Raw genomic sequence first — 26966 nt, 5'->3', positions numbered from 1 at the left:
ACTTGTAGCCCTGGCAGTTTGGAGAATACCTCTGAGAGGGTAGCATTCATAACTGCCGCCATGTCCTGTAAGGTAAAAGAATTAGACGTGATAGATGTACTTGGCGTCACTTGAGCGGGAGTTATAGGATCTGACACATGGGGAGAGCTAGATGGCATAATCTCCCTCTTTTCAGTCAGAGAATCCCCTGGAGATAAATCTTTAAGCGCCATAATATGGTCTTTATAGTTTATAGAAATATCAGTACATTTGGTACACATTCTAAGAGGGGGTTCCACCATGGCTTCAAAATATATTGAACAAGGAGTTTCCTCTATGTCAGACATGTTTAACAGACTAGTAAGGAGACAAGCAAGCTTGGAAAACACTTTAATAAAGGTGAAACAGCAATTAAACAAAAACTTTACTGTGCCTTTAAGAGAAAAAAACTAGCACTTAAACTGCAAAACAGTGTAAAAATACAGTCAAGTCTTTGAAATTTTTACAGTGTGTGTAAGGGACTAAAGCAACATTGCACCCACTTGCAAATGGATTATTAACACCTTAAACCCAAACCGGATTGAAAAACGTTAAAAAACGTTAAAAGTCAATTGAGCACCTTGCCACAGCTCTGCTGAGGCTCCTACCTGCCCTTAAAAACAATTTTGTGCAGAAATAACCCCTTTGAAATGGTCCTCAGATGCCAGAGGAAACCTCTAGGGAAGCTGGATGTCTCAGTCTGAATTAAAACTGCGTAGTTAGAGTGCTAAAAACATAATTTATGCTTACCTGATAAATTCCTTTCTTCTGTTGTGTGATCAGTCCACGGGTCATCATTACTTCTGGATATAACTCCTCCCCAACAGGAAATGCAAGAGGATTCACCCAGCAGAGCTGCATATAGCTCCTCCCCTCTACGTCAGTCCCAGTCATTCGACCAAGAATCAACGAGAAAGGAGTAACCAAGGGTGAAGTGGTGACTGGAGTATAATTTAAAAGATATTTACCTGCCTTAAAACAGGGCGGGCCGTGGACTGATCACACAACAGAAGAAAGGAATTTATCAGGTAAGCATAAATTATGTTTTCTTCTGTTATGTGTGATCAGTCCACGGGTCATCATTACTTCTGGGATACCAATACCAAAGCAAAAGTACACGGATGACGGGAGGGATAGGCAGGCTCATTATACAGAAGGAACCACTGCCTGAAGAACCTTTCTCCCAAAAATAGCCTCCGAAGAAGCAAAAGTGTCAAATTTGTAAAATTTGGAAAAAGTATGAAGCGAAGACCAAGTTGCAGCCTTGCAAATCTGTTCAACAGAGGCCTCATTCTTAAAGGCCCAAGTGGAAGCCACAGCTCTAGTGGAGTGAGCTGTAATTCTTTCAGGAGGCTGCTGTCCAGCAGTCTCATAGGCTAAACGTATTATGCTACGAAGCCAAAAAGAGAGAGAGGTAGCAGAAGCTTTTTGACCTCTCCTCTGTCCAGAGTAAACGACAAACAAGGAAGAAGTTTGGCGAAAATCTTTAGTTGCCTGCAAGTAGAACTTGAGGGCACGAACTACATCCAGATTGTGTAAAAGACGTTCCTTCTTTGAAGAAGGATTTGGACACAAGGATGGGACAACAATCTCTTGATTGATGTTCCTGTTAGTGACTACCTTAGGTAAGAACCCAGGTTTAGTACGCAGAACTACCTTGTCTGAGTGAAAAATCAGATAAGGGGAATCACAATGTAAGGCTGATAACTCAGAGACTCTTCGAGCCGAGGAAATAGCCATTAAAAACAGAACTTTCCAAGATAACATCTTTATATCAATGGAATGAAGGGGTTCAAACGGGAGACCCTGTAAAACGTTAAGAACTAAGTTTAAACTCCATGGTGGAGCAACAGCTTTAAACACAGGCTTGATCCTAGCTAAAGCCTGACAAAAGGACTGGACGTCTGGATTTTCTGACAGACGTCTGTGTAACAAGATGGACAGAGCTGAAATCTGTCCCTTTAATGAACTAGCTGATAAACCCTTTTCTAAACCTTCTTGTAGAAAAGACAATATCCTAGCGATCCTAACCTTACTCCAGGAGTAACCTTTGGATTCGCACCAGTATAGGTATTTCCGCCATATTTTATGGTAAATCCTTCTGGTAACAGGCTTCCTAGCCTGAATCAGGGTATCAATAACCGACTCAGAAAAACCACGTTTTGATAAAATCAAGCGTTCAATTTCCAAGCAGTCAGCTTCAGAGAAGTTAGATTTTGATGTTTGAATGGACCCTGTATCAGAAGGTCCTGTCTTAGAGGTAGAGACCAAGGCGGACAGGATGACATGTCCACTAGATCTGCATACCAAGTCCTGCGTGGCCAAGCAGGTGCTATTAGAATTACTGATGCTCTCTCCTGTTTGATTTTGGCAATCAATCGAGGAAGCAGCGGGAAGGGTGGAAACACATAAGCCATCCTGAAGTTCCAAGGTGCTGTCAAAGCATCTATCAGAACTGCTCCCGGATCCCTGGATCTGGACCCGTAGCGAGGAAGTTTGGCGTTCTGGCGAGACGCCATGAGATCTATCTCTGGTTTGCCCCAACGTCGAAGTATTTGGGCAAAGACCTCCGGATGAAGTTCCCACTCCCCCGGATGAAGAGTCTGGCGACTCAAGAAATCCGCCTCCCAGTTCTCCACTCCCGGGATGTGGATTGCTGACAGGTGGCAAGAGTGAGACTCTGCCCAGCGAATTATCTTTGATACTTCCATCATTGCTAGGGAGCTTCTTGTCCCTCCCTGATGGTTGATGTAAGCTACAGTCGTGATGTTGTCCGACTGAAACCTGATGAACCCCCGAGTTATTAACTGGGGCCAAGCCAGAAGGGCATTGAGAACTGCTCTCAATTCCAGAATGTTTATTGGAAGGAGACTCTCCTCCTGATTCCATAGTCCCTGAGCCTTCAGAGAATTCCAGACAGCGCCCCAACCTAGTAGGCTGGCGTCTGTTGTTACAATTGTCCAGTCTGGCCTGCTGAATGGCATCCCCCTGGACAGGTGTGGCCGATGAAGCCACCATAGAAGAGAATTTCTGGTCTCTTGATTCAGATTCAGAGTAGGGGACAAATCTGAGTAATCCCCATTCCACTGACTTAGCATGCATAATTGCAGCGGTCTGAGGTGTAGGCGTGCAAAAGGTACTATGTCCATTGCCGCTACCATTAAGCCGATCACCTCCATGCATTGAGCTACTGACGGGTGTTGAATGGAATGAAGGACGCGGCATGCATTTTGAAGTTTTGTTAACCTGTCTTCTGTCAGGTAAATCTTCATTTCTACAGAATCTATAAGAGTCCCCAAGAATGGAACTCTTGTGAGAGGAAAGAGAGAACTCTTCTTTTCGTTCACTTTCCATCCATGCGACCTTAGAAATGCCAGAACTAACTCTGTATGAGACTTGGCAGTTTGAAAGCTTGAAGCTTGTATTAGAATGTCGTCTAGGTACGGAGCTACCGAAATCCCTCGCGGTCTTAGTACCGCTAGAAGGGCACCCAGAACCTTTGTGAAGATTCTTGGAGCCGTAGCCAATCCGAATGGAAGAGCTACAAACTGGTAGTGCCTGTCTAAGAAGGCAAACCTTAGATACCGGTGATGATCTTTGTGGATCGGTATGTGAAGGTAAGCATCCTTTAAATCCACTGTGGTCATGTACTGACCCTCTTGGATCATGGGTAAGATTGTCCGAATAGTTTCCATTTTGAACGATGGAACTCTTAGGAATTTGTTTAGAGTCTTTAAATCTAAGATTGGCCTGAAAGTTCCCTCTTTTTTGGGAACCACAAACAGGTTTGAGTAGAACCCTTGTCCTTGTTCCGACCACGGAACCGGATGGATCACTCCCATTGTTAACAGATCTTGTACGCAGCGTAGAAACGCTTCTTTCTTTATCTGGTTTGTTGACAACCTTGACAGATGAAATCTCCCTCTTGGGGGAGATAATTTGAAGTCTAGAAGGTATCCCTGAGATATGATCTCTAGTGCCCAGGGATCCTGAACATCTCTTGCCCAGGCGAAGAGAGAGAGTCTGCCCCCTACTAGATCCGGTCCCGGATCGGGGGCTCTCGGTTCATGCTGTCTTTGGGGCAGCAGCAGGTTTCCTGGCCTGCTTGCTTTTGTTCCAGGACTGGTTAGGCTTCCAGCCTTGCCTGTAACGAGCAACAGCTCCTTCCTGTTTTGGTGCAGTGGAGGTTGATGCTGCTCCTGTTTTGAAATTCCGAAAGGGACGAAAATTAGACTGTCTAGCCTTAGCTTTGGCCTTGTCTTGAGGTAGGGCGTGGCCCTTACCTCCCGTAATGTCAGCGATAATTTCTTTCAAACCGGGCCCGAATAAGGACTGCCCCTTGAAAGGTATATTAAGTAATTTGGACTTAGAAGTAACATCAGCTGACCAGGATTTTAGCCACAGTGCCCTGCGTGCCTGTATGGCGAATCCTGAGTTCTTAGCCGTAAGTTTGGTTAAATGTACTACGGCCTCCGAAATGAAAGAATTAGCTAGTTTAAGGACTCTAAGCCTGTCCGTAATGTCGTCTAGCGTAGAGGAACTAAGGTTCTCTTCAAGCGACTCAATCCAAAATGCTGCCGCAGCCGTAATCGGCGCGATACATGCAAGGGGTTGTAATATAAAACCTTGTTGAACAAACATTTTCTTAAGGTAACCCTTTTTATCCATTGGATCTGAGAAAGCACAGCTATCCTCCACCGGGATAGTGGTACGCTTAGCTAAAGTAGAAACTGCTCCCTCCACCTTGGGGACCGTTTGCCATAAGTCCCGAGTGGTGGCGTCTATTGGAAACATCTTTCTAAATATTGGAGGGGGTGAGAACGGCACACCGGGTCTATCCCACTCCTTAGTAACAATTTCAGTTAGTCTCTTAGGTATAGGAAAAACGTCAGTACTCGCCGGTACCGCAAAGTATTTATCCAACCTACACAGTTTCTCTGGTATTGCAACGGTGTTACAATCGTTGAGAGCTGCTAAGACCTCCCCTAGTAGTACACGGAGGTTCTCCAATTTAAATTTAAAATTTGAAATATCTGAGTCCAATCTGTTTGGATCAGAACCGTCACCCACAGAATGAAGCTCTCCGTCCTCATGCTCTGCGAGCTGTGACGCAGTATCAGACATGGCCCTAGCATTGTCAGCGCACTCTGTTCTCACCCCAGAGTGATCACGCTTGCCTCTTAGTTCTGGTAATTTAGACAAAACTTCAGTCATAACAGTAGCCATATCTTGTAATGTTATCTGTAATGGCCGCCCAGATGTACTAGGCGCCAAAATATCACGCACCTCCCGGGCGGGAGATGCAGGTACTGTCGCGTGAGGCGAGTTAGTCGGCATAACTCTCCCCTCGCTGTTTGGTGAAATTTGTTCACATTGTACAGATTGACTTTTATTTAAAGTAGCATCAATACAGTTAGTACATAAATTTCTATTGGGCTCCACCTTGGCATTGGAACAAATGACACAGATATCTTCCTCTGAGTCAGACATGTTTAACACACTAGCAAAAAAACTTACAACTTGGTTATAATCTTTTTTAGCAAAAAAAACGCACTGTGCCTCAAAGAGGTACTAACGATTAAATGACAGTTGAAATAATGAACTGAAAAACAGTTATAGCATCAAACTTTAAAACAACACAACTTTTAGCAAAGGTTTGTTCCCATTAGTAAAAAACAACACTAATTAAATTTGTACATAAGAAAACAAAACAACGTTTTTTATTCACAGTCACTATAAGAATTCTCACAGCTCTGCTGAGAGAATTTACCTCCCTTCAAAGAAGTTTGAAGACCCCTGAGATCTGTCAGAGATGAACCGGATCATGTAGGAAATATAAAAGTAGCTGACTGGAATTTTTTGATGCGTAGCAAAGAGCGCCAAAAACGGCCCCTCCCTCTCCCACACAGCAGTGAAGAGAAACGAAACTGTCACAATTAAAGCAAAAAACTGCCAAGTGGAAAATAATGCCCAAATATTTATTCACACAGTACCTCAGCAATGTAAACGATTCTACATTCCAGCAAAAACGTTTAACATGAGAATAGTTATTAAAAGGATTAGTGACCTTTAACACAGTAGTTCCGGTGAAATACCATCCCCAGAATACTGAAGTGTATACATACATGTCATTTTAACGGTATGGCAGGCTTTTCTCATCAATTCCATTCAGAAAATAAAAACTGCCACATACCTCAATGCAGATTCATCTGCCCGCTGTCCCCTGATCTGAAGCCTTTACCTCCCTCAGATGGTCGAGAACAGCAATATGATCTTAACGACTCCGGTTAAAATCATAGTAAAAAATCTCTGTCAGATTCTTCCTCAAACTCTGCCAGAGAAGTAATAACACGCTCCGGTGCTATTTTAAAATAACAAACTTTTGATTGAAGTCATAAAAACTAAGTATAATCACCATAGTCCTCTCACACATCCTATCTAGTCGTTGGGTGCAAGAGAATGACTGGGACTGACGTAGAGGGGAGGAGCTATATGCAGCTCTGCTGGGTGAATCCTCTTGCATTTCCTGTTGGGGAGGAGTTATATCCAGAAGTAATGATGACCCGTGGACTGATCACACATAACAGAAGAAAAACGTCCTATTTATGAAATCATGTAAACGTTTTGTCACTAAGTAATATGAATATTAACATGAGTATTGACCTGTTTTGTAAGCATGATCCCAGTCGCTGTTAAATGACAGCATCAGGCTTACCTCAAATACACAAGGCTCTGTCAGCATTTTCTAGAACTTATTCATCTCTCTAGAAATAAAAATACTGAACATACCTCAAAGCAGGTAATCTGCAGACCGTTCCCCCAACTGAAGTTTTCCCATATTCTTCAGTTATGTGTGAGAACAGCAATGGACCTTAGTTACAAACCGCTAAGATCATCAAACCTCCAGGTAGAATTCTTCTTCTAATTTCTGCCTGAGAGTAAAACAGTACAACGCCGGTACCGTTTAAAAATAAACTTTTGACTGAAGGTAAAACTACACTAAGTCACCACATATCTCTTGATACTTCCTTTCTTGTCGAGAGTTGCAAGAGAATGACTGGGGGTGACAGTTAGGGGAGGAGCTATATAGACAGCTCTGCTGTGGGTGTCCTCTTGCAACTTCCTGTTGGGAAGGAGAATATCCCACAAGTAATGGATGAACCAGTGGACTGGATACACCTTACAAGAGAAATATATTCCTCAGCACAGGCACATCTGTTGTACAAAACTGTGATTCACTCCCCCCCCCCCCATACCCTCTTTTCAACGCAGGAATAAGAAACATTAGCTAATATTCCAATCAAGCAGTTCTTGCATTTTGCCAATTTGAATCAATATTACATCCACTTAACCAATTTTATTTAATAAAAAAGAAACAAATGCTTATATAATAGGATATGATACTGTCCGATGTATAGTGTTGAACTTGTCAGTATACTGCACTAATATACATTACTATGTAGAATAGACACCTGAGAGTTACCTCAACATCAGCTGCAGCTATGTAGCAGCACACTCCAAGCGATGTGGCACACTGTAGGAAATAGGCAGATGGTTAATAGAGAGAGAGGGTCAAGTGGCACAGAGAGTAATACAAAACAGGACAGATGGGAAACCACCTTGCGTCTCAACAGCACCTTCTTTATGACTTTAAAGTGACACTGAACCCTACGTTTTGCCATAATGGTTTTAAAGCATTGCAGACAAGTCTACGGAAATCTTATCTACAGGTGGGCTGAAATGGCTCCTAAAGGCTATGTCTGTACCAAGCCAGTGCTAACTTTTTTTTCTTTAAACTTGTGAACCAACAGGTAGGTATCCATAGGCCATACAGCGCGCACTCCCTTGATCCTGCAAGCAGTCTTGGATCCTAGACAGTACGCAAGGCAGCGGGTTTGAGCTCTCTATATCCTATGAGGATGCAAACATAGCCTTTCGGACCCGTTTTAGTCCCCCCCCTCTTGAAAGTAGCTTTCAGTAGACTTGTCTGCAATTCTTTTAAAACAGAAATTACAAAGGGTGTTGTGTCCCTTTAAGTGAGGTAAATAGCAGTGTGCACAAGAAAGCGAGTAAATCAAGTTAAGATACTCACACTCTGCCGAGCGCACAGTCCAGCACTGGAGTCAGTAAGGATGCAAGTTAGGATGGGCTTTAGACAGCGGAAAACGTCCTCCCCTTCTGGGCCAGAGCCGAGCTGTATACAGAGCAGAGAAAGCACTGTGGCTGCAAGAGACTGCTCCTCCTCCTTACCTGCGACAGAAGAATAGTGGTGCTAACAATCACAACACTGCACCCAGTCATTTACTACCCACATAAGTTGTTACACATCACACAGATAGGTGGTGTAAAGTAAAACAACTCACCTTTCTTCAAGCAGCGCTCCAAGGCATCAGTGAGAGTCACTCGTCTCTCTGTCAGGAAATCACCAAGGACCTGCGATGACAGAGCAAGGCGAAGGCTACTGAGAGCAGATTGCCTAGTCTTCACACTAACATGGCAGAAAAAGAGTTAAAGGGACATTAAACACTACATAAATGCTAGGTAGAATGATGCATTCAAAGAAAAGATTAGTTGGCATAAAAAAAATGTTTAAAAATTGCTGACAAGTATTTAAAATAATTTTCAAAAATAAGTAAAATTAATTACATAGCTAAGCTGCCAAAAGCCAACTCCATCTCTCTTATCAGGGTTTAGACACAGGCATTGTATTTCAACTGAGTTCACAGCTTCTAGGCATGCTTCAGCAGATAACCCCTATGCATTTTTGCATTCTACCAAAGTATCAATAGATATAGATAGAGCCATTGAAGGAAATGTGTGTGTGTGTGTGTGTGTGGGGGGGGGGGGGGGGGTTAGAGCTTTACAATTCAGAAACTAAAAATAAAGGGTTAATGGTGAGGCACTGCAGTATACATTTGCAGGTAAAGTAATTAAAGTACTTATTATATTTTATCACTATCCCAACTTGTTTTATGTCCCTTTAAAGTCACAGAGCTGCGAGACAATTAGTATATACAGTCAGTAAAAAGTTGGGTGACCTGGACAAATAATTCTCTAAACCTGACACATATACACAGCACTTTGTCTCATACACCAATCACACCATACTCGTCCCACAAACTCCAGTTCTGCTACACCTGAAGCTTGTATGAATTTCATTCTTACTCACCTCTTGTCCATCAGGTTGTCAATATCCTCCTTTAGCTTGTCCTCTCGCTGATCTTGCAAAGCCTGTAAATCTGGCACATCACTGCCTGCAGGGGGAGACGGAGAAAGACAGGCAAAGAGTGAGTTGCACTCCATAAAGTGTCTGGTTATTTTTTAGTTATATATTATATAAACCATTTTTAAACTTGTACCTAAAAAGGTCAAGTAATATTAAAACAGGACCAGTCAACACATTAGATTTGCATAATCAACAAATGCAAGATAACAAGACAATGCAATAGCACTTAGTCTGAACTTCAAATGAGTAGTAGATTTTTTTATAACAAATTTTAAAGTTATGTATATTTCCACTCCCCTTGTACCATGTGATAGGAATCAGCCAATCACAAATGCATATACGTATAGTCGGTGAATTCTTGCACATGCTCAGTAGGATCTGAAATTGTAAATATAAAAGACTGTGCACATTTTTTTTAATGGAAGTAAATTGGAAAGTTGTTTAAAATTACATGCTGTATCTGAATCATGAACATTTAATTTAATTTAACCTGAGTGTGCCTTTAAAGAACCAGTAAATACAGTGGATTTGCATAATCAACAAATTAATGATAAAAAGGCAATGCAATAGCACTTAGTCTGAACGAGTAGCAGATTTTTTTCTGACAAATTTCAGTTATGTTTATTTCCACTTCTCCTGAATCATGTGAGTCATCAGCCAATCACAAATGCATATATGTATATTCTGTAAATTCTTGCACATGCTCAGTAGGAGCTGGTGATTCAAAAAGTTTGTTAATGTAAGTAAATTGGAAAGTAGTTTAAAACAATGTAAGACAGCAACCATAAGTTTAACACACACACTTGCTATTGCTGTCTATGTAGCTTCTGACCAGCAATTTGACACCAATTTTCTTTCATCTTTCAGATAGAGCTCTGGTTTTCAAACCTGTTCTCAAGCCTCCCTAACAGGCCAGATTTTCAGGATTACCTTGGATAACCAAGGACCTGCCAGGCACGTCCTACAAAAAGTGTCAGTTAATGACAAAGGACGTGCCTGGCACGCCCTCTGGGGTTTCAAGCGATGGAAGCGAACATGATCGCTTCCAGGCACTTTCAGGGTATTGCAGTGATGCCTCCGATGCAGAGAGAGCCACTCTGTAGCCCTCTCTGCAGGTGCCGATCGTTGGTGGGTGGGTGGTCCATTGGAGGGACTTCCGGATACTGTCCCTGCAGTGCACGCAAGTCAGCAGGAGAGCGGGCAGCACACGCTACATTAAGTTGGTTGAGGGAGAGGGAGGTAGAGTGAAAGAGAGGAAAATAAATGTTTGTAAATGGATTGGGGAGGGTGAGGGGGTAGGGTATTGAGTGGGGGCAGCTACACTACAGAAAAACAGAATTTATGCTTACCTGATAAATTACTTTCTCTTACGGTGTATCCAGTCCACGGATTCATCCTTACTTGTGGGATATTCTCATTCCCTACAGGAAGTGGCAAAGAGAGCACACAGCAGAGCTGTCCATATAGCTCCCCCTCAGGCTCCGCCCCCCCAGTCATTCGACCGACGGTTAGGAGAAAAAGGAGAAACCATAGGGTGCAGTGGTGACTGTAGTTTAACAAAAATAAATTTGAACCTGACTTAATTGCCAGGGCGGGCTGTGGACTGGATACACCGTAAGAGAAAGTAATTTATCAGGTAAGCATAAATTCTGTTTTCTCTTACATGGTGTATCCAGTCCACGGATTCATCCTTACTTGTGGGATACCAATACCAAAGCTTTAGGACACGGATGAAGGGAGGGAACAAGTCAGGTAACCTAAACGGAAGGCACCACACTGCTTGCAAAACCTTTCTCCCAAAAATAGCCTCCGAAGAAGCAAAAGTATCGAATTTGTAAAATTTGGCAAAAGTATGCAGTGAAGACCAAGTCGCTGCCTTACAAATCTGTTCAACAGAAGCCTCATTCTTGAAAGCCCATGTGGAAGCCACAGCTCTGGTAGAATGAGCGGTAATTCGTTCAGGAGGCTGCTGTCCAGCAGTCTCATAAGCCAATCGGATAATGCTTTTCAGCCAGAAGGAAAGAGAGGTAGCAGTCACTTTTTGACCTCTCCTCTTACCAGAATAGACAACAAACAAGGATGATGTTTGTCTGAGATCTTTAGTTGCTTGTAAATAGAATTTTAAAGCACGAACCACATCAAGATTATGTAACAGTCGCTCCTTCTTAGAAACTGGATTAGGGCACATAGAAGGAACAATGATTTCCTGGTTAATATTCTTATTAGAAACCACTTTTGGAAGGAAACCAGGTTTGGTACGCAAAACAACCTTATCTGCATGGAACACCAGATAGGGTGAATAACACTGCAAAGCAGACAATTCTGAAACTCTTCGAGCAGAAGAAATAGCTACCAAAAACAAAACTTTCCAAGATAATAACTTAATATCTATGGAATGTAAAAGTTCAAACTGAACCCCTTGAAGAACTGAAAGAACTAAATTTAGACTCCATGGAGGAGCCACAGGTTTATAGACAGACTTGATTCTCACTAGAGCCTGTGCAAACGCCTGAACGTCTGGTACTGCTGCCAGACACTTGCGTAACAGGACAGAGCAGATATCTGTCCCTTTAAGGAACTAGCTGACAATCCTTTCTCCAATCCTTCTTGGAGAAAAGACAATATTCTTGGAATCCTAATCTTACTCCACGAGTAACCCTTGGATTCACACCAACAAAGATATTTCCGCCATATCTTATGGTAAATTTTCCTGGTGACAGGCTTTCTGGCCTGGATCAGAGTATCTATAACTGATTCAGAGAACCCACGCTTAGCTAGAATTAAGCGTTCAATCTCCAAGCAGTCAGTTGCAGAGAAACTAGATTTGGATGCTTGAATGGACCCTGTATTAGAAGATCCTGCCTCGATGGCAGTCTCCATGGTGGAACCGATGACATGTCCACTAGGTATGCATACCAAGTCCTGCGTGGCCACGCAGGCGCTATCAGAATTACCGAAGCCTTCTCCTGTTTGATTCTGGCTACTAGCCGAGGGAGAAGGGGAAACGGTGGAAAGACATAAGCTAGACTGAAGGACCAAGGCGCTACTAGAGCATCTATCAATGCCGCCTTAGGGTCCCTGGACCCGTAAAGGGGAAGTTTGGTGTTCTGACGGGACGCCATCAGATCCAATTCTGGAATGCCCCATAGCTGGGTCAGCTGAGCAAAAACCTCCGGGTGGAGTTCCCATTCCCCCGGATGAAAAGTCAGACGACTCAGAAAATCCGCCTCCCAGTTGTCTACTCCTGGGATGTGAATGGCAGATAGGTGGCAGGAGTGATCCTCCGCCCATTTGATGATCTTGGTTACTTCCTTCATCGCTAGGGAACTCTTTGTTCCCCCCTGATGATTGATGTACGCTACAGTCGTGATGTTGTCCGACTGGAATCTGATGAATTTGGCCTCCGCTAGTTGAGGCCATGCCTGGAGCGTATTGAATATCTCTCTCAGTTCCAAAATGTTTATCGGGAGAAGAGATTCTTCCCGAGACCATAGGCCCTGAGCTTTCAGGGAGTCCCAGACCGCACCCCAGCCTAACAGACTGGCATCGGTCGTGACAATGATCTGGTCTGAGATGAATTCGGGCAAAAGGGACAACGTCCATTGCCGCAACCATTAATCCGATTACCTCCATGCACTGAGCCACAGAAGGCCGAGGAATGGAATGAAGAACTCGGCAAGTATTCAAAAGCTTTGACTTCCTGACCTCTGTCAGAAATATTTTCATTTCTACCGAGTCTATTAGTGTTCCCAGGAAGGGAACCCTTGTGAGCGGGGACAGAGAACTTTTTTCTTTGTGGATAGGAATATGTAGGTACGCATCCTTTAGATCCACGGTAGTCATATATTGACCTTCCTGGATCATCGGTAAGATTGTCCGAATGGTTTCCATTTTGAATGATGGAACTCTGAGGACTTTGTTTAGAACTTTTAGATCCAGGATTGGCCTGAAAGTTCCTTCCTTTTTGGGAACTAAGAACAGGTTTGAGTAAAAACCCAGTCCTTGTTCTGCAATTGGAACTGGGTGTATCACTCCCATCTTTATAAGATCTTCTACACAGCGTAAGAAGGCCTGTTTCTTTGTCTGGTCTGAAGACAAACGAGAAATGTGGAACCTTCCCCTTGGAGGAGAGTCCTTGAATTCTAGAAGATACCCCTGAGCAACAATTTCTAATGCCCAGGGATCTGGAACATCTCTTGCCCAAGCCTGAGCAAAGAGAGAAAGTCTGCCCCTACCAGATCCGGTCCCGGATCAGGGGCTACCCCTTCATGCTGTCTTAGTAGCTGCTGCAGGCTTCTTGACCTGTTTACCCTTGTTACAGCCCTGCAAAGGTTTCCAGGTTGCCTTGGGCTGTGAAGAGTTACCCTCTTGCTTTGCGGTCGCATAAGTTGAAGCAGGACCGCTCCTGAAGTTGCGAAAGGAACGAAAATTAGCCTTGTTTTTAGCCTTAAAAGGCCTATCTTGCGGGAGGGCATGGCTCTTTCCCCCAGTGATATCCGAAATAATCTATTTCAATTCGGGCCCGAAAAGGGTCTTTCCCTTGAAAGGAATATTCAGTAACTTTGTCTTAGACGACACATCGGCCGACCATGATTTAAGCCAAAGCGCTCTGCGCGCCATAATGGCAAAACCATAATTTTTCGCCGCTAACTTAGCTAGTTAAAAAGCGGCATCTGTGATAAAAGAATTATCCAGCTTTAACGCCTTAATTCTATCCATAATTTCGTCATATGAGGTCTCCGTCTGGAGCGACTCCTCCAGCGCCTCAAACCAGAAAGCCGCTGCAGTAGTTACAGGAATAATGCAGGCAATAGGTTGGAGAAGGAAACCTTGTTGAACAAATATTTTCTTTAGTAAACCTTCTAATTTTTTATCCATAGGATCTTTGAACGCACAACTGTCTTCAATTGGTATGGTTGTGCGCTTAGCTAGGGTTGAAACTGCCCCCTCTACCTTAGGGACCGTCTGCCATGCGTCCCGCCTGGGATCAGTAATGGGTAACATTTTCTTAAAGATAGGGGGGGGAACAAAGGGTACACCCGGTCTCTCCCACTCCCTATCCACAATATCCGCCACCCTCTTCGGGATCGGAAACGCATCAGTGTATACAGGGACTTCTAGATATTTGTCCATTTTACACAATTTCTCAGGGACCACCATGGGGTCACAATCATCCAGCGTAGCTAATACCTCCTTAAGCAGCACGCGGAGGTGTTCCAGCTTAAATTTAAACGCTAAGGAATCTGATTCCGCCCGCTGAGAAACCTTTCCAGTGTCAGAAATTTCTCCCTCGGACAGCACATCCCTCACCGACACTTCAGAGTGTTGTGAGGGTACAACAGATAAATCCTCCAAAGCTTCTGATTGCTCATCCTCTGTTCTCAAAACTGAGCTATCACGCTTTTTAGGAAAAACTGGCAGTTTGGATAAAAATGCTGCAAGGGAATTATCCATGACTGCTGCTAATTGTTGTAAGGTAATAGGGGCCAATGCGCTAGAGGTACTAGGTATCGCTTGCGCGGGCGTAACTGGTGTCGACACATGGGGAGAGGAAGGAGGACTATCCTCGTTACCTTCCGTTAAAGAATCATCTTGGGCTACATTTTTAAGTGTCACTGCATGGTCTTTAAAATGTTTAGATACCTTAGCACACTTTAAACACAAATGTAAAGGGGGTACCGCCATGGCTATTAAACACATAGAACAAGGTCTATCTGTAGGCTCAGACATGTTAAACAGACTTAGACAGCACTCAAATACAGTAAAATACAATTTTTGAAAAAAACGGTACTGTGCCTTTAAATAATAAAAAGCGCACACTTTTTTACTAAATCTCCAAAAATCATCCAATCTTTATGAAATTTTCACCATATGATCCTAATGCCTTGAAATGATTGCACAGTAAATTTCAAGTCAATTAACCCCTTACTGCCCAAACTGGAGCAAATTAAAGCTGGCAACCGGTTAGCAAACTACAGCACCATGCCACAGCCTCTGCTGTGGCCCTACCTTCCTTGGGGATTAGTTTTCATCGAAAATAAGCCTCTCTGAAGTCCTCAGATAATCTCTGGACTCTTCACATGGAGATGCATGAAGCCGTCTGTAAAATCAACTGCGCAACTGAGGCGCAAATTTCAGGCCCCCTCCCTCTTCACTCTGGAGATGTGGGGCCTTCCCAAGCCAAAATAGGTGTCTAAATAGATGCCATGCGGAATAAACCCCAAAAAAGTGTTTCAAATGTAATATAAACTTGTATAAATATCAGATTTTTGTAAAAAAAAAAAAAAAAAGAATCGATTGCCCCTGAACAGTGTCCACCAGTGTTTGAGCCCTTTCAGTGTTTGAGTCTTCCTTCTATACCAAGTCTCAGAATATGGCTTACCTTTCCCACATGGGGATTCTTGTCACTCTTCTAGCATTACTAAGTCTTGACTAGAGAAAATGACTGAAACATACCTTAAAGCAGTTAAGCCTGCAAACTGTTCCCCCCAACTGAAGTTTTCTGGTACTCAACAGTCCTGTGTGGGAACAGCAATGGATTTTAGTTACAACATGCTAAAATCATTTTCCTCTCAGCAGAAATCTTCATCACTTTCTGCCACAGAGTAAATAGTACAAACCGGCACTATTTTAAAATAACAAACTCTTGATTGAAGAAATAAAAACTACAAATCTAACACCACATTCACTTTACCCTCCCGTGGAGATGCTACTTGTTAGAGCGGCAAAGAGAATGACTGGGGGGGCGGAGCCTGAGGGGGAGCTATATGGACAGCTCTGCTGTGTGCTCTCTTTGCCACTTCCTGTAGGGAATGAGAATATCCCACAAGTAAGGATGAATCAGTGGACTGGATACACCATGTAAGAGAAATTAGGTTTTTTTTTGTTTGTTTTTATTATAAAAAAGCCATTGTTTTTGAGCAAACTGGGTACTGGCAGACAGCTGCCAGTACCCAAGATTAGGGCTGCAACAACTAATCGGTGAGTTTGATCATAATGAGATTTGTTGATAACTATTTGTATCATTTAGGTGGTCAGCGATTAGTTGGTCAGTTGCACAGCACCAGATGCTTTAATCTGATGATCTACTGCAACTAAGATTGTGCAAAAAAAATTTAATTTATTTTTTTAATCTTTTTTTTTCTATCCGATTAATCGGACAATAATCATCCGATTAATCGGATAGAAAAAAAATAATAATAAATAAAAATGTTTGCACAATACCATGTGCAGGAGTTCATCGGATTGAAGCAGCTGGTGCTGTGCAATTAACCAACTAATCGCTGACCACCCAATTGAAAATGAGATTCTTTGACAACTATTTTTATGATCAATCTTACCGATTAGTTGTTGCAGCCCTACCCAAGATAGTGGAAAATAGGTAGGGGGAGGGTTAGAGAGCTGTATGGTGGTGTTGGGGGGATCCATCACTGCAGAAACAGAATTTACGTTTACCTGATAAATTTCTTTCTCCAACGGTGTGTCCGGTCCACGGCTTCATCCTTACTTGTGGGATATTCTCCTCCCCTACAGGAAATGGCAAAGAGAGCACCCAGCAAGAGCTGTCTATATAAGCCCCCCTCTAGCTCCGCCCCCAGTCATTCGACCGACGGTTAGGAGAAAAAGGAGAAACTATAGGGTGCCGTGGTGACTGTAGTGTATAAAGAAAGACATTTTTCAAACCTGATTAAAAACCAGGGCGGGCTGTGGACCGGACACACCGTTGGAGAAAGAAATTTATCAGGTAAAACAGAATTTATGTTTACCTGATAAATTACTTTCTCCAACGGTGTGTCCGGTCCACGGCGTCATCCTTACTTGTGGGATATTCTCTTCCCCAACAGGAAATGGCAAAGAGCCCAGCAAAGCTGGTCACATGATCCCTCCTAGGCTCCGCCTACCCCAGTCATTCGACCGACGTTAAGGAGGAATATTTGCATAGGAGAAACCATATGGTACCGTGGTGACTGTAGTTAAAGAAAATAAATTATCAGACCTGATTAAAAAAACCAGGGCGGGCCGTGGACCGGACACACCGTTGGAGAAAGTAATTTATCAGGTAAACATAAATTCTGTTTTCTCCAACATAGGTGTGTCCGGTCCACGGCGTCATCCTTACTTGTGGGAACCAATACCAAAGCTTTAGGACACGGATGAAGGGAGGGAGCAAATCAGGTCACCTAAATGGAAGGCACCACGGCTTGCAAAACCTTTCTCCCAAAAATAGCCTCAGAAGAAGCAAAAGTATCAAACTTGTAAAATTTGGTAAAAGTGTGCAGTGAAGACCAAGTCGCTGCCCTACATATCTGATCAACAGAAGCCTCGTTCTTGAAGGCCCATGTGGAAGCCACAGCCCTAGTGGAATGAGCTGTGATTCTTTCGGGAGGCTGCCGTCCGGCAGTCTCGTAAGCCAATCTGATGATGCTTTTAATCCAAAAAGAGAGAGAGGTAGAAGTTGCTTTTTGACCTCTCCTTTTACCGGAATAAACAACAAACAAGGAAGATGTTTGTCTAAAATCCTTTGTAGCATCTAAATAGAATTTTAGAGCGCGAACAACATCCAAATTGTGCAACAAACGTTCCTTCTTTGAAACTGGTTTCGGACACAGAGAAGGTACGATAATCTCCTGGTTAATGTTTTTGTTAGAAACAACTTTTGGAAGAAAACCAGGTTTAGTACGTAAAACCACCTTATCTGCATGGAACACCAGATAAGGAGGAGAACACTGCAGAGCAGATAATTCTGAAACTCTTCTAGCAGAAGAAATTGCAACTAAAAACAAAACTTTCCAAGATAATAACTTAATATCAACGGAATGCAAGGGTTCAAACGGAACCCCCTGAAGAACTGAAAGAACTAAATTGAGACTCCAAGGAGGAGTCAAAGGTTTGTAAACAGGCTTAATTCTAACCAGAGCCTGAACAAAGGCTTGAACATCTGGCACAGCGGCCAGCTTTTTGTGAAGTAACACAGACAAGGCAGAAATCTGTCCCTTCAGGGAACTTGCAGATAATCCTTTTTCCAATCCTTCTTGAAGGAAGGATAGAATCCTAGGAATCTTAACCTTGTCCCAAGGGAATCCTTTAGATTCACACCAACAGATATATTTTTTCCAAATTTTGTGGTAAATCTTTCTAGTTACAGGCTTTCTGGCCTGAACAAGAGTATCGATAACAGAATCTGAGAATCCTCGCTTCGATAAGATCAAGCGTTCAATCTCCAAGCAGTCAGCTGGAGTGAAACCAGATTCGGATGTTCGAACGGACCCTGAACAAGAAGGTCTCGTCTCAAAGGTAGCTTCCAAGGAGGAGCCGATGACATATTCACCAGATCTGCGTACCAAGTCCTGCGTGGCCACGCAGGAGCTATCAAGATCACCGACGCCCTCTCCTGATTGATCCTGGCTACCAGCCTGGGGATGAGAGGAAACGGCGGGAACACATAAGCTAGTTTGAAGGTCCAAGGTGCTACTAGTGCATCCACTAGAGCCGCCTTGGGATCCCTGGATCTGGACCCGTAGCAAGGAACTTTGAAGTTCTGACGAGAGGCCATCAGATCCATGTCTGGAATGCCCCACAGCTGAGTGACTTGGGCAAAGATTTCCGGATGGAGTTCCCACTCCCCCGGATGCAATGTCTGACGACTCAGAAAATCCGCTTCCCAATTTTCCACTCCTGGGATGTGGATAGCAGACAGGTGGCAGGAGTGAGACTCCGCCCATAGAATGATTTTGGTCACTTCTTCCATCGCCAGGGAACTCCTTGTTCCCCCCTGATGGTTGATGTACGCAACAGTTGTCATGTTGTCTGATTGAAACCGTATGAACTTGGCCCTCGCTAGCTGAGGCCAAGCCTTGAGAGCATTGAATATCGCTCTCAGTTCCAGAATATTTATCGGTAGAAGAGATTCTTCCCGAGACCAAAGACCCTGAGCTTTCAGGGATCCCCAGACCGCGCCCCAGCCCATCAGACTGGCGTCGGTCGTGACAATGACCCACTCTGGTCTGCGGAATGTCATCCCTCGTGACAGGTTGTCCAGGGACAGCCACCAACGGAGTGAGTCTCTGGTCCTCTGATTTACTTGTATCTTCGGAGACAAGTCTGTATAGTCCCCATTCCACTGACTGAGCATGCACAGTTGTAATGGTCTTAGATGAATGCGTGCAAAAGGAACTATGTCCATTGCCGCTACCATCAACCCGATCACTTCCATGCACTGAGCTATGGAAGGAAGAGGAACGGAATGGAGTATCCGACAAGAGTCTAGAAGTTTTGTTTTTCTGGCCTCTGTCAGAAAAATCCTCATTTCTAAGGAGTCTATTATTGTTCCCAAGAAGGGAACCCTTGTTGACGGAGATAGAGAACTCTTTTCCACGTTCACTTTCCATCCGTGAGATCTGAGAAAGGCCAGGACAATGTCCGTGTGAGCCTTTGCTTGAGGAAGGGACGACGCTTGAATCAGAATGTCGTCCAAGTAAGGTACTACAGCAATGCCCCTTGGTCTTAGCGCAGCTAGAAGGGACCCTTACCTTTGTGAAAATCCTTGGAGCAGTGGCTAATCCGAAAGGAAGCGCCACGAACTGGTAATGTTTGTCCAGGAATGCGAACCTCAGGAACCGATGATGTTCCTTGTGGATAGGAATATGTAGATACGCATCCTTTAAATCCACCGTGGTCATGAATTGACCTTCCTGGATGGAAGGAAGAATAGTTCGAATGGTTTCCATCTTGAACGATGGAACCTTGAGAAACTTGTTTAAGATCTTGAGATCTAAGATTGGTCTGAACGTTCCCTCTTTTTTGGGAACTATAAACAGATTGGAGTAGAACCCCATCCCTTGTTCTCTTAATGGAACGGGATGAATCACTCCCATTTTTAACAGGTCTTCTACACAATGTAAGAATGCCTGTCTTTTTATGTGGTCTGAAGACAACTGAGACCTGTGGAACCTCCCCCTTGGGGGAAGTCCCTTGAATTCCAGAAGATAACCTTGGGAGACTATTTCTAGCGCCCAAGGATCCAGAACATCTCTTGCCCAAGCCTGAGCGAAGAGAGAGAGTCTGCCCCCCACCAGATCCGGTCCCGGATCGGGGGCCAACATTTCATGCTGTCTTGGTAGCAGTGGCAGGTTTCTTGGCCTGCTTTCCCTTGTTCCAGCCTTGCATTGGTCTCCAAGCTGGCTTGGCTTGAGAAGTATTACCCTCTTGCTTAGAGGACGTAGCACTTTGGGCTGGTCCGTTTCTACGAAAGGGACGAAAATTAGGTTTATTTTTTGCCTTGAAAGGCCGATCCTGAGGAAGGGCGTGGCCCTTACCCCCAGTGATATCCGAGATAATCTCTTTCAAGTCAGGGCCAAACAGCGTTTTCCCCTTGAAAGGAATGTTAAGTAGCTTGTTCTTGGAAGACGCATCAGCCGACCAAGATTTCAACCAAAGCGCTCTGCGCGCCACAATAGCAAACCCAGAATTCTTAGCCGCTAACCTAGCCAATTGCAAAGTGGCGTCTAGGGTGAAAGAATTAGCCAATTTGAGAGCATTGATTCTGTCCATAATCTCCTCATAAGGAGGAGAATCACTGTCGACCGCCTTTATCAGCTCATCGAACCAGAAACATGCGGCTGTAGCGACAGGGACAATGCATGAAATTGGTTGTAGAAGGTAACCCTGCTGAACAAACATCTTTTTAAGCAAACCTTCTAATTTTTTATCCATAGGATCTTTGAAAGCACAACTATCCTCTATGGGTATAGTGGTGCGTTTGTTTAAAGTGGAAACCGCTCCCTCGACCTTGGGGACTGTCTGCCATAAGTCCTTTCTGGGGTCGACCATAGGAAACAATTTTTTAAATATGGGGGGAGGGACGAAAGGAATACCGGGCCTTTCCCATTCTTTATTAACAATGTCCGCCACCCGCTTGGGTATAGGAAAAGCTTCTGGGAGCCCCGGCACCTCTAGGAACTTGTCCATTTTACATAGTTTCTCTGGGATGACCAACTTGTCACAATCATCCAGAGTGGATAATACCTCCTTAAGCAGAATGCGGAGATGTTCCAACTTAAATTTAAATGCAATCACATCAGGTTCAGCTTGTTGAGAAATGTTCCCTGAATCAGTAATTTCTCCCTCAGACAAAACCTCCCTGGCCCCATCAGACTGAGTTAGGGGCCCTTCAGAAATATTAATATCAGCGTCGTCATGCTCTTCAGTATCTAAAACAGAGCAGTCGCGCTTACGCTGATAAGTGTTCATTTTGGCTAAAATGTTTTTGACAGAATTATCCATTACAGCCGTTAATTGTTGCATAGTAAGGAGTATTGGCGCGCTAGATGTACTAGGGGCCTCCTGAGTGGGCAAGACTCGTGTAGACGAAGGAGGGAATGATGCAGTACCATGCTTACTCCCCTCACTTGAGGAATCATCTTGGGCATCATTGTCATTGTCACATAAATCACATTTATTTAAATGAATAGGAATTCTGGCTTCCCCACATTCAGAACACAGTCTATCTGGTAGTTCAGACATGTTAAACAGGCATAAACTTGATAACAAGTACAAAAAACGTTTTAAAATAAAACCGTTACTGTCACTTTAAATTTTAAACTGAACACACTTTATTACTGCAAATGCGAAAAAACATGAAGGAATTGTTCAAAATTTACCAAATTTTCACCACAGTGTCTTAAAGCCTTAAAAGTATTGCACACCAAATTTGGAAGCTTTAACCCTTAAAATAACGGAACCGGAGCCGTTTTGAACTTTAACCCCTTTACAGTCCCTGGTATCTGCTTTGCTGAGACCCAACCAAGCCCCAAGGGGAATACGATACCAAATGACGCCTTCAGAAAGTCTTTTCTAAGTATCAGAGCTCCTCTCACATGCGACTGCATGCCATGCCTCTCAAAAACAAGTGCGCAACACCGGCGCGAAAATGAGGCTCTGCCTATGCTTTGGGAAAGCCCCTAAAGAATAAGGTGTCTAAAACAGTGCCTGCCGATATTATTATATCAAAATACCCAGATAAAATGATTCCTCAAGGCTAAATATGTGTTAATAATCAATCGATTTAGCCCAAAAAAAGTCTACAGTCTTAATAAGCCCTTTTTGAAGCCCTTATTTACAATCGTAATAAACATGGCTTACCGGATCCCAGAGGGAAAATGACAGCTTCCAGCATTACATCGTCTTGTTAGAATGTGTCATACCTCAAGCAGCAAGAGACTGCTCACTGTTCCCCCAACTGAAGTTAATTGCTCTCAACAGTCCTGTGTGGAACAGCCATGGATTTTAGTGACGGTTGCTAAAATCATTTTCCTCATACAAACAGAAATCTTCATCTCTTTTCTGTTTCTGAGTAAATAGTACATACCAGCACTATTTCAAAATAACAAACTCTTGATTGAATAATAAAAACTACAGTTAAACACTAAAAAACTCTAAGCCATCTCCGTGGAGATGTTGCCTGTACAACGGCAAAGAGAATGACTGGGGTAGGCGGAGCCTAGGAGGGATCATGTGACCAGCTTTGCTGGGCTCTTTGCCATTTCCTGTTGGGGAAGAGAATATCCCACAAGTAAGGATGACGCCGTGGACCGGACACACCTATGTTGGAGAAACATAAATTCTGTTTTCTCCAACATTGGTGTGTCCGGTCCACGGCTTCATCCTTACTTGTGGGAACCAATACCAAAGCTTTAGGACACGGATTTAGGGAGGGAGCAAACCAGGTTACCTAAACGGAAGGCACCACGGCTTGCAAAACCTTTCTCCCAAAAATAGCCTCCGAAGAAGCATAAGTAATGAATTTGTAAAATTTGGCAAAAGTATGCAGAGAAGACCAAGTCGCTGCCTTACAGATCTGATCAACAGAAGCCTCGTTCTTCAACACCCATGAGGAAGCCACAGCTCTAGTAGAATGAGCTGTAATTCGTTCAGGAGGCTGCCGTCCGGCAGTCTCATAAGCCAATCGGATGATGCTTTTCAGCCAAAAAGAAAGAGAGGTAGCAGTAGCTTTCTGCCCTCTCCTCTTACCAGAATACACAACAAACAAGGATGATGTCTTTCTGAAATCCTTTGTTGCTTCTAAATAGAACTTTAAAGCACGGACCACATCTAGATTGTGTAACAAACGTTCCTTCTTTGAAACTGGATTTGGACACAGAGAAGGAACAACAATTTCCTGGTTAATATTCCTGTTAGAAACGACCTTTGGAAGAAAACCAGGCTTGGTACGTAAAACTACCTTATCTGCATGAAAAATCAGATAGGGAGAAGAACACTGCAAAGCAGATAATTCAGAAACTCTTCTAGCAGAAGAAATAGCAACCAAAAACAAAACTTTCCAAGATAGTAACTTAATATCTATGGAATGCATGGGTTCAAACGGAACCCCCTGAAGAACTGAAAGAACCAAGTTTAGACTCCATGGAGGAGTCATAGGTCTATAGACAGGCTTGATCCTGACTAACGCCTGTACAAACGCCTGTATATCTGGCACAGCTGCCAGACGTTTGTGCAACAAAACCGACAGAGCAGATATCTGTCCTTTTAGAGAACTAGCTGACAAACCTTTATCCAAACCCTCTTGTAGAAAGGAAAGAATCCTTGGAATTTTAATTTTACTCCAAGATTATCCCTTGGATCTGCACCAACAGATATATTTTTGCCATATCTTATGGTAAATTTTCCTAGTCACAGGTTTTCTGGCCTGAACCAGAGTATCTATAACCGAGTCAGAAAACCCACGCTTAGATAGAATCAAGCGTTCTAGTACAAGGTCCATTCGAACATCCAAATCTAGTCTCTCTTCAACTGACTGCTTAAAAATTGAAGATCCTGCCTCAAAGGTAGCTTCCATGGTGGAGCCGATGACATATTCACCAGATCTGCATACCAAGTCCTGCGTGGCCACGCAGGGGCTATTAGAATCACCGAGGCCTGCTCCTGTTTGATCCTGGCTACAAGCCTGGGAAGGAGAGGGAATGGTGGAAACACATAAGCTAGGTTGAACGACCAAGGCGCCACTAATGCATCCACCAGTGTCGCCTTGGGATCCCTGGATCTGGACCCGTATCGAGGAACCTTGGCGTTCTGGCGAGACGCCATCAGATCCATATCTGGAATGCCCCAAAGTTGAGTTAACTGGGCAAAAACCTCCGGATGGAGTTCCCACTCCCCCGGATGAAAAGTCTGACGACTCAAATAATCCGCCTCCCAGTTGTCCACTCCTGGGATGTGAATTGCAGATAGGTGGCAGGAGAGATCCTCCGCCCATTTGATGATCTTGGATACCTCTCTCATCGCCAAGGAACTCTTTGTTCCCCCCTGATGATTGATGTACGCTACAGTCGTCATGTTGTCCGACTGGAACCTTATGAATTTGGCCTTTGCTAGGTGAGGCCACGCCAGGAGCGCATTGAATATCGCTCTCAGTTCTAAAATGTTTATCGGAAGAAGAGACTCTTCGAGACCATAGACCTTGAGCCTTCAGAGAGTCCCAGACCGCACCCCAGCCTAAGAGACTGGTGTCGGTCGTGACAATGACCCACTCTGGTCTGCGGAAACTCATTCCCTGAGACAGGTGATCGTGAGACAACCACCAGCGGAGCGAATCCCTGGTTACCTGGTCTACTTGAATCTGGGGAGACAAGTCTGCATAGTCCCCATTCCACTGATTGAGCATGCACAGTTGTAATGGTCTTAGATGAATTCGAGCAAAAGGAACTATGTCCATTGCTGCAACCATTAATCCTACTACTTCCATGCACTGAGCTATGGAAGGCTGAAGAATAGAGTGGAGAACTTGACAAGCGTTTAGAAGCTTTAACTTTCTGACCTCTGTCAGGAAGATCTTCATTTCTACAGAATCTATTATTGTTCCCAAAAAGGGAACTCTTGTTGACGGGGACAGGGAACTCTTTTCTACGTTCACCTTCCACCCGTGAGATCTGAGAAAGGCTAGAACAATGTCTGTATGAGCCTTTGCTTTGGAAAGAGACGACGCTTGGATTAGAATGTCGTCTAGATAAGGTGCTACCGCAATGCCCCTCGGTCTTAGAACCGCTAGAAGGGACCCTAGCACCTTTGTGGCTCTTCCGTTCGGTTTAGCCACTGCTCCCAGAATTTTCACAAACTGGTAATGATTGTCCATAAAGGCGAACCTCAGGAACTGATGATGATCTTTGTGGATAGGAATATGCAGGTACGCATCCTTTAAGTCCACGGAAGTCATATATTGACCCTCCTGGATTGTTGGTAAAATTGTCCGAATGGTTTCCATTTTGAATGATGGAACTCTGAGGAATTTGTTTAGAATTTTTAGATCCAGAATTGGTCTGAAAGTTCCCTCTTTTTTGGGAACTACAAACAGGTTTGAGTAAAAACCCAGACCTTGTTCCACTGTTGGAACTGGGTTTATCACTCCCATTTTTAATAGGTCTCCTACGCAATGTAAGAATGCCTGTCTCTTTATCTGGTCTGAAGATAAGCGAGACATGTGGAACCTTCCCCTTGGAGGAAGTTCCTTGAACTCTAGAAGATACCCCTGAGAGACTATTTCTAGTGCCCAGGGATCCGGAACATCTCTTGCCCAAGCCTGAGCGAAGAGAGAAAGTCTGCCCCTTACTAGATCCGGTCCCGGATCGGGGGCTACCCCTTCATGCTGTTTTGGTAGCAGCAGCAGGCTTCTTGGCCTGTTTACCCTTGTTCCAGCCTTGCAATGGTTTCCATGCTGGTTTAGGCTGGGAAGAGTTGCCTTCTTGTCTGGAGGCCGCAGAGTTAGGATTCGGTCCGTTCCTGAAATTACGAAAGGAACGAAAATTAGATTTGTTCTTAGCCTTGAAAGGCCTATCCTGTGGGAGGGCATGTCCCTTCCCACCAGTAATGTCTGAAATAATCTCTTTCAATTCCGGCCCGAAAAGGGTCTTACCCTTGAAAGGAATTTTAAGCAACTTATTCTTGGACGACACATCCGCCGACCAGGATTTTAGCCAAAGCGCTCTGCGCGCCACTATTGCAAAACCTGAATTTTTCGCCGCTAACTTAGCCAATTGGAAAGCGGCATCCAAAATAACAGAATTTATGTTTACCTGATAAATTTCTTTCTCCAACGGTGTGTCCGGTCCACGGCGTCATCCTTACTTGTGGGATATTCTCTTCCCCAACAGGAAATGGCAAAGAGCCCAGCAAAGCTGGTCACATGATCCCTCCTAGGCTCCGCCTACCCCAGTCATTCGACCGACGTTAAGGAGGAATATTTGCATAGGAGAAACCATATGGTACCGTGGTGACTGTAGTTAAAGAAAATAAAATATCAGACCTGATTAAAAAAACCAGGGCGGGCCGTGGACCGGACACACCGTTGGAGAAAGAAATTTATCAGGTAAACATAAATTCTGTTTTCTCCAACATAGGTGTGTCCGGTCCACGGCGTCATCCTTACTTGTGGGAACCAATACCAAAGCTTTAGGACACGGATGAAGGGAGGGAGCAAATCAGGTCACCTAAATGGAAGGCACCACGGCTTGCAAAACCTTTCTCCCAAAAATAGCCTCAGAAGAAGCAAAAGTATCAAACTTGTAAAATTTGGTAAAAGTGTGCAGTGAAGACCAAGTCGCTGCCCTACATATCTGATCAACAGAAGCCTCGTTCTTGAAGGCCCATGTGGAAGCCACAGCCCTAGTGGAATGAGCTGTGATTCTTTCGGGAGGCTGCCGTCCGGCAGTCT

General features: G+C 43.9%; 1 protein-coding gene across 1 annotated transcript in view; it reads right to left on the bottom strand.

Moving 5' to 3' along the window:
- The window catches only part of LOC128666521 (interferon-related developmental regulator 2), a gene marked incomplete in the record, with an annotated part of 214898 nt that overhangs the window by 128671 nt on the left and 59261 nt on the right, over positions 1-26966 (bottom strand). Inside the window, 3 exon segments of the mRNA XM_053721174.1 lie at positions 8111-8268; positions 8382-8506; positions 9188-9272. Coding sequence (XP_053577149.1) covers positions 8111-8268; positions 8382-8506; positions 9188-9272 — 368 coding nt within the window.

This window comes from Bombina bombina, chromosome 7, assembly GCF_027579735.1.
Source record: "Bombina bombina isolate aBomBom1 chromosome 7, aBomBom1.pri, whole genome shotgun sequence".
Lineage (NCBI taxonomy): Eukaryota > Metazoa > Chordata > Amphibia > Anura > Bombinatoridae > Bombina > Bombina bombina.
The sequence above is the reverse complement of the archived record's forward strand: the minus strand, read 5'-3'. Positions and strand labels throughout refer to the sequence as shown.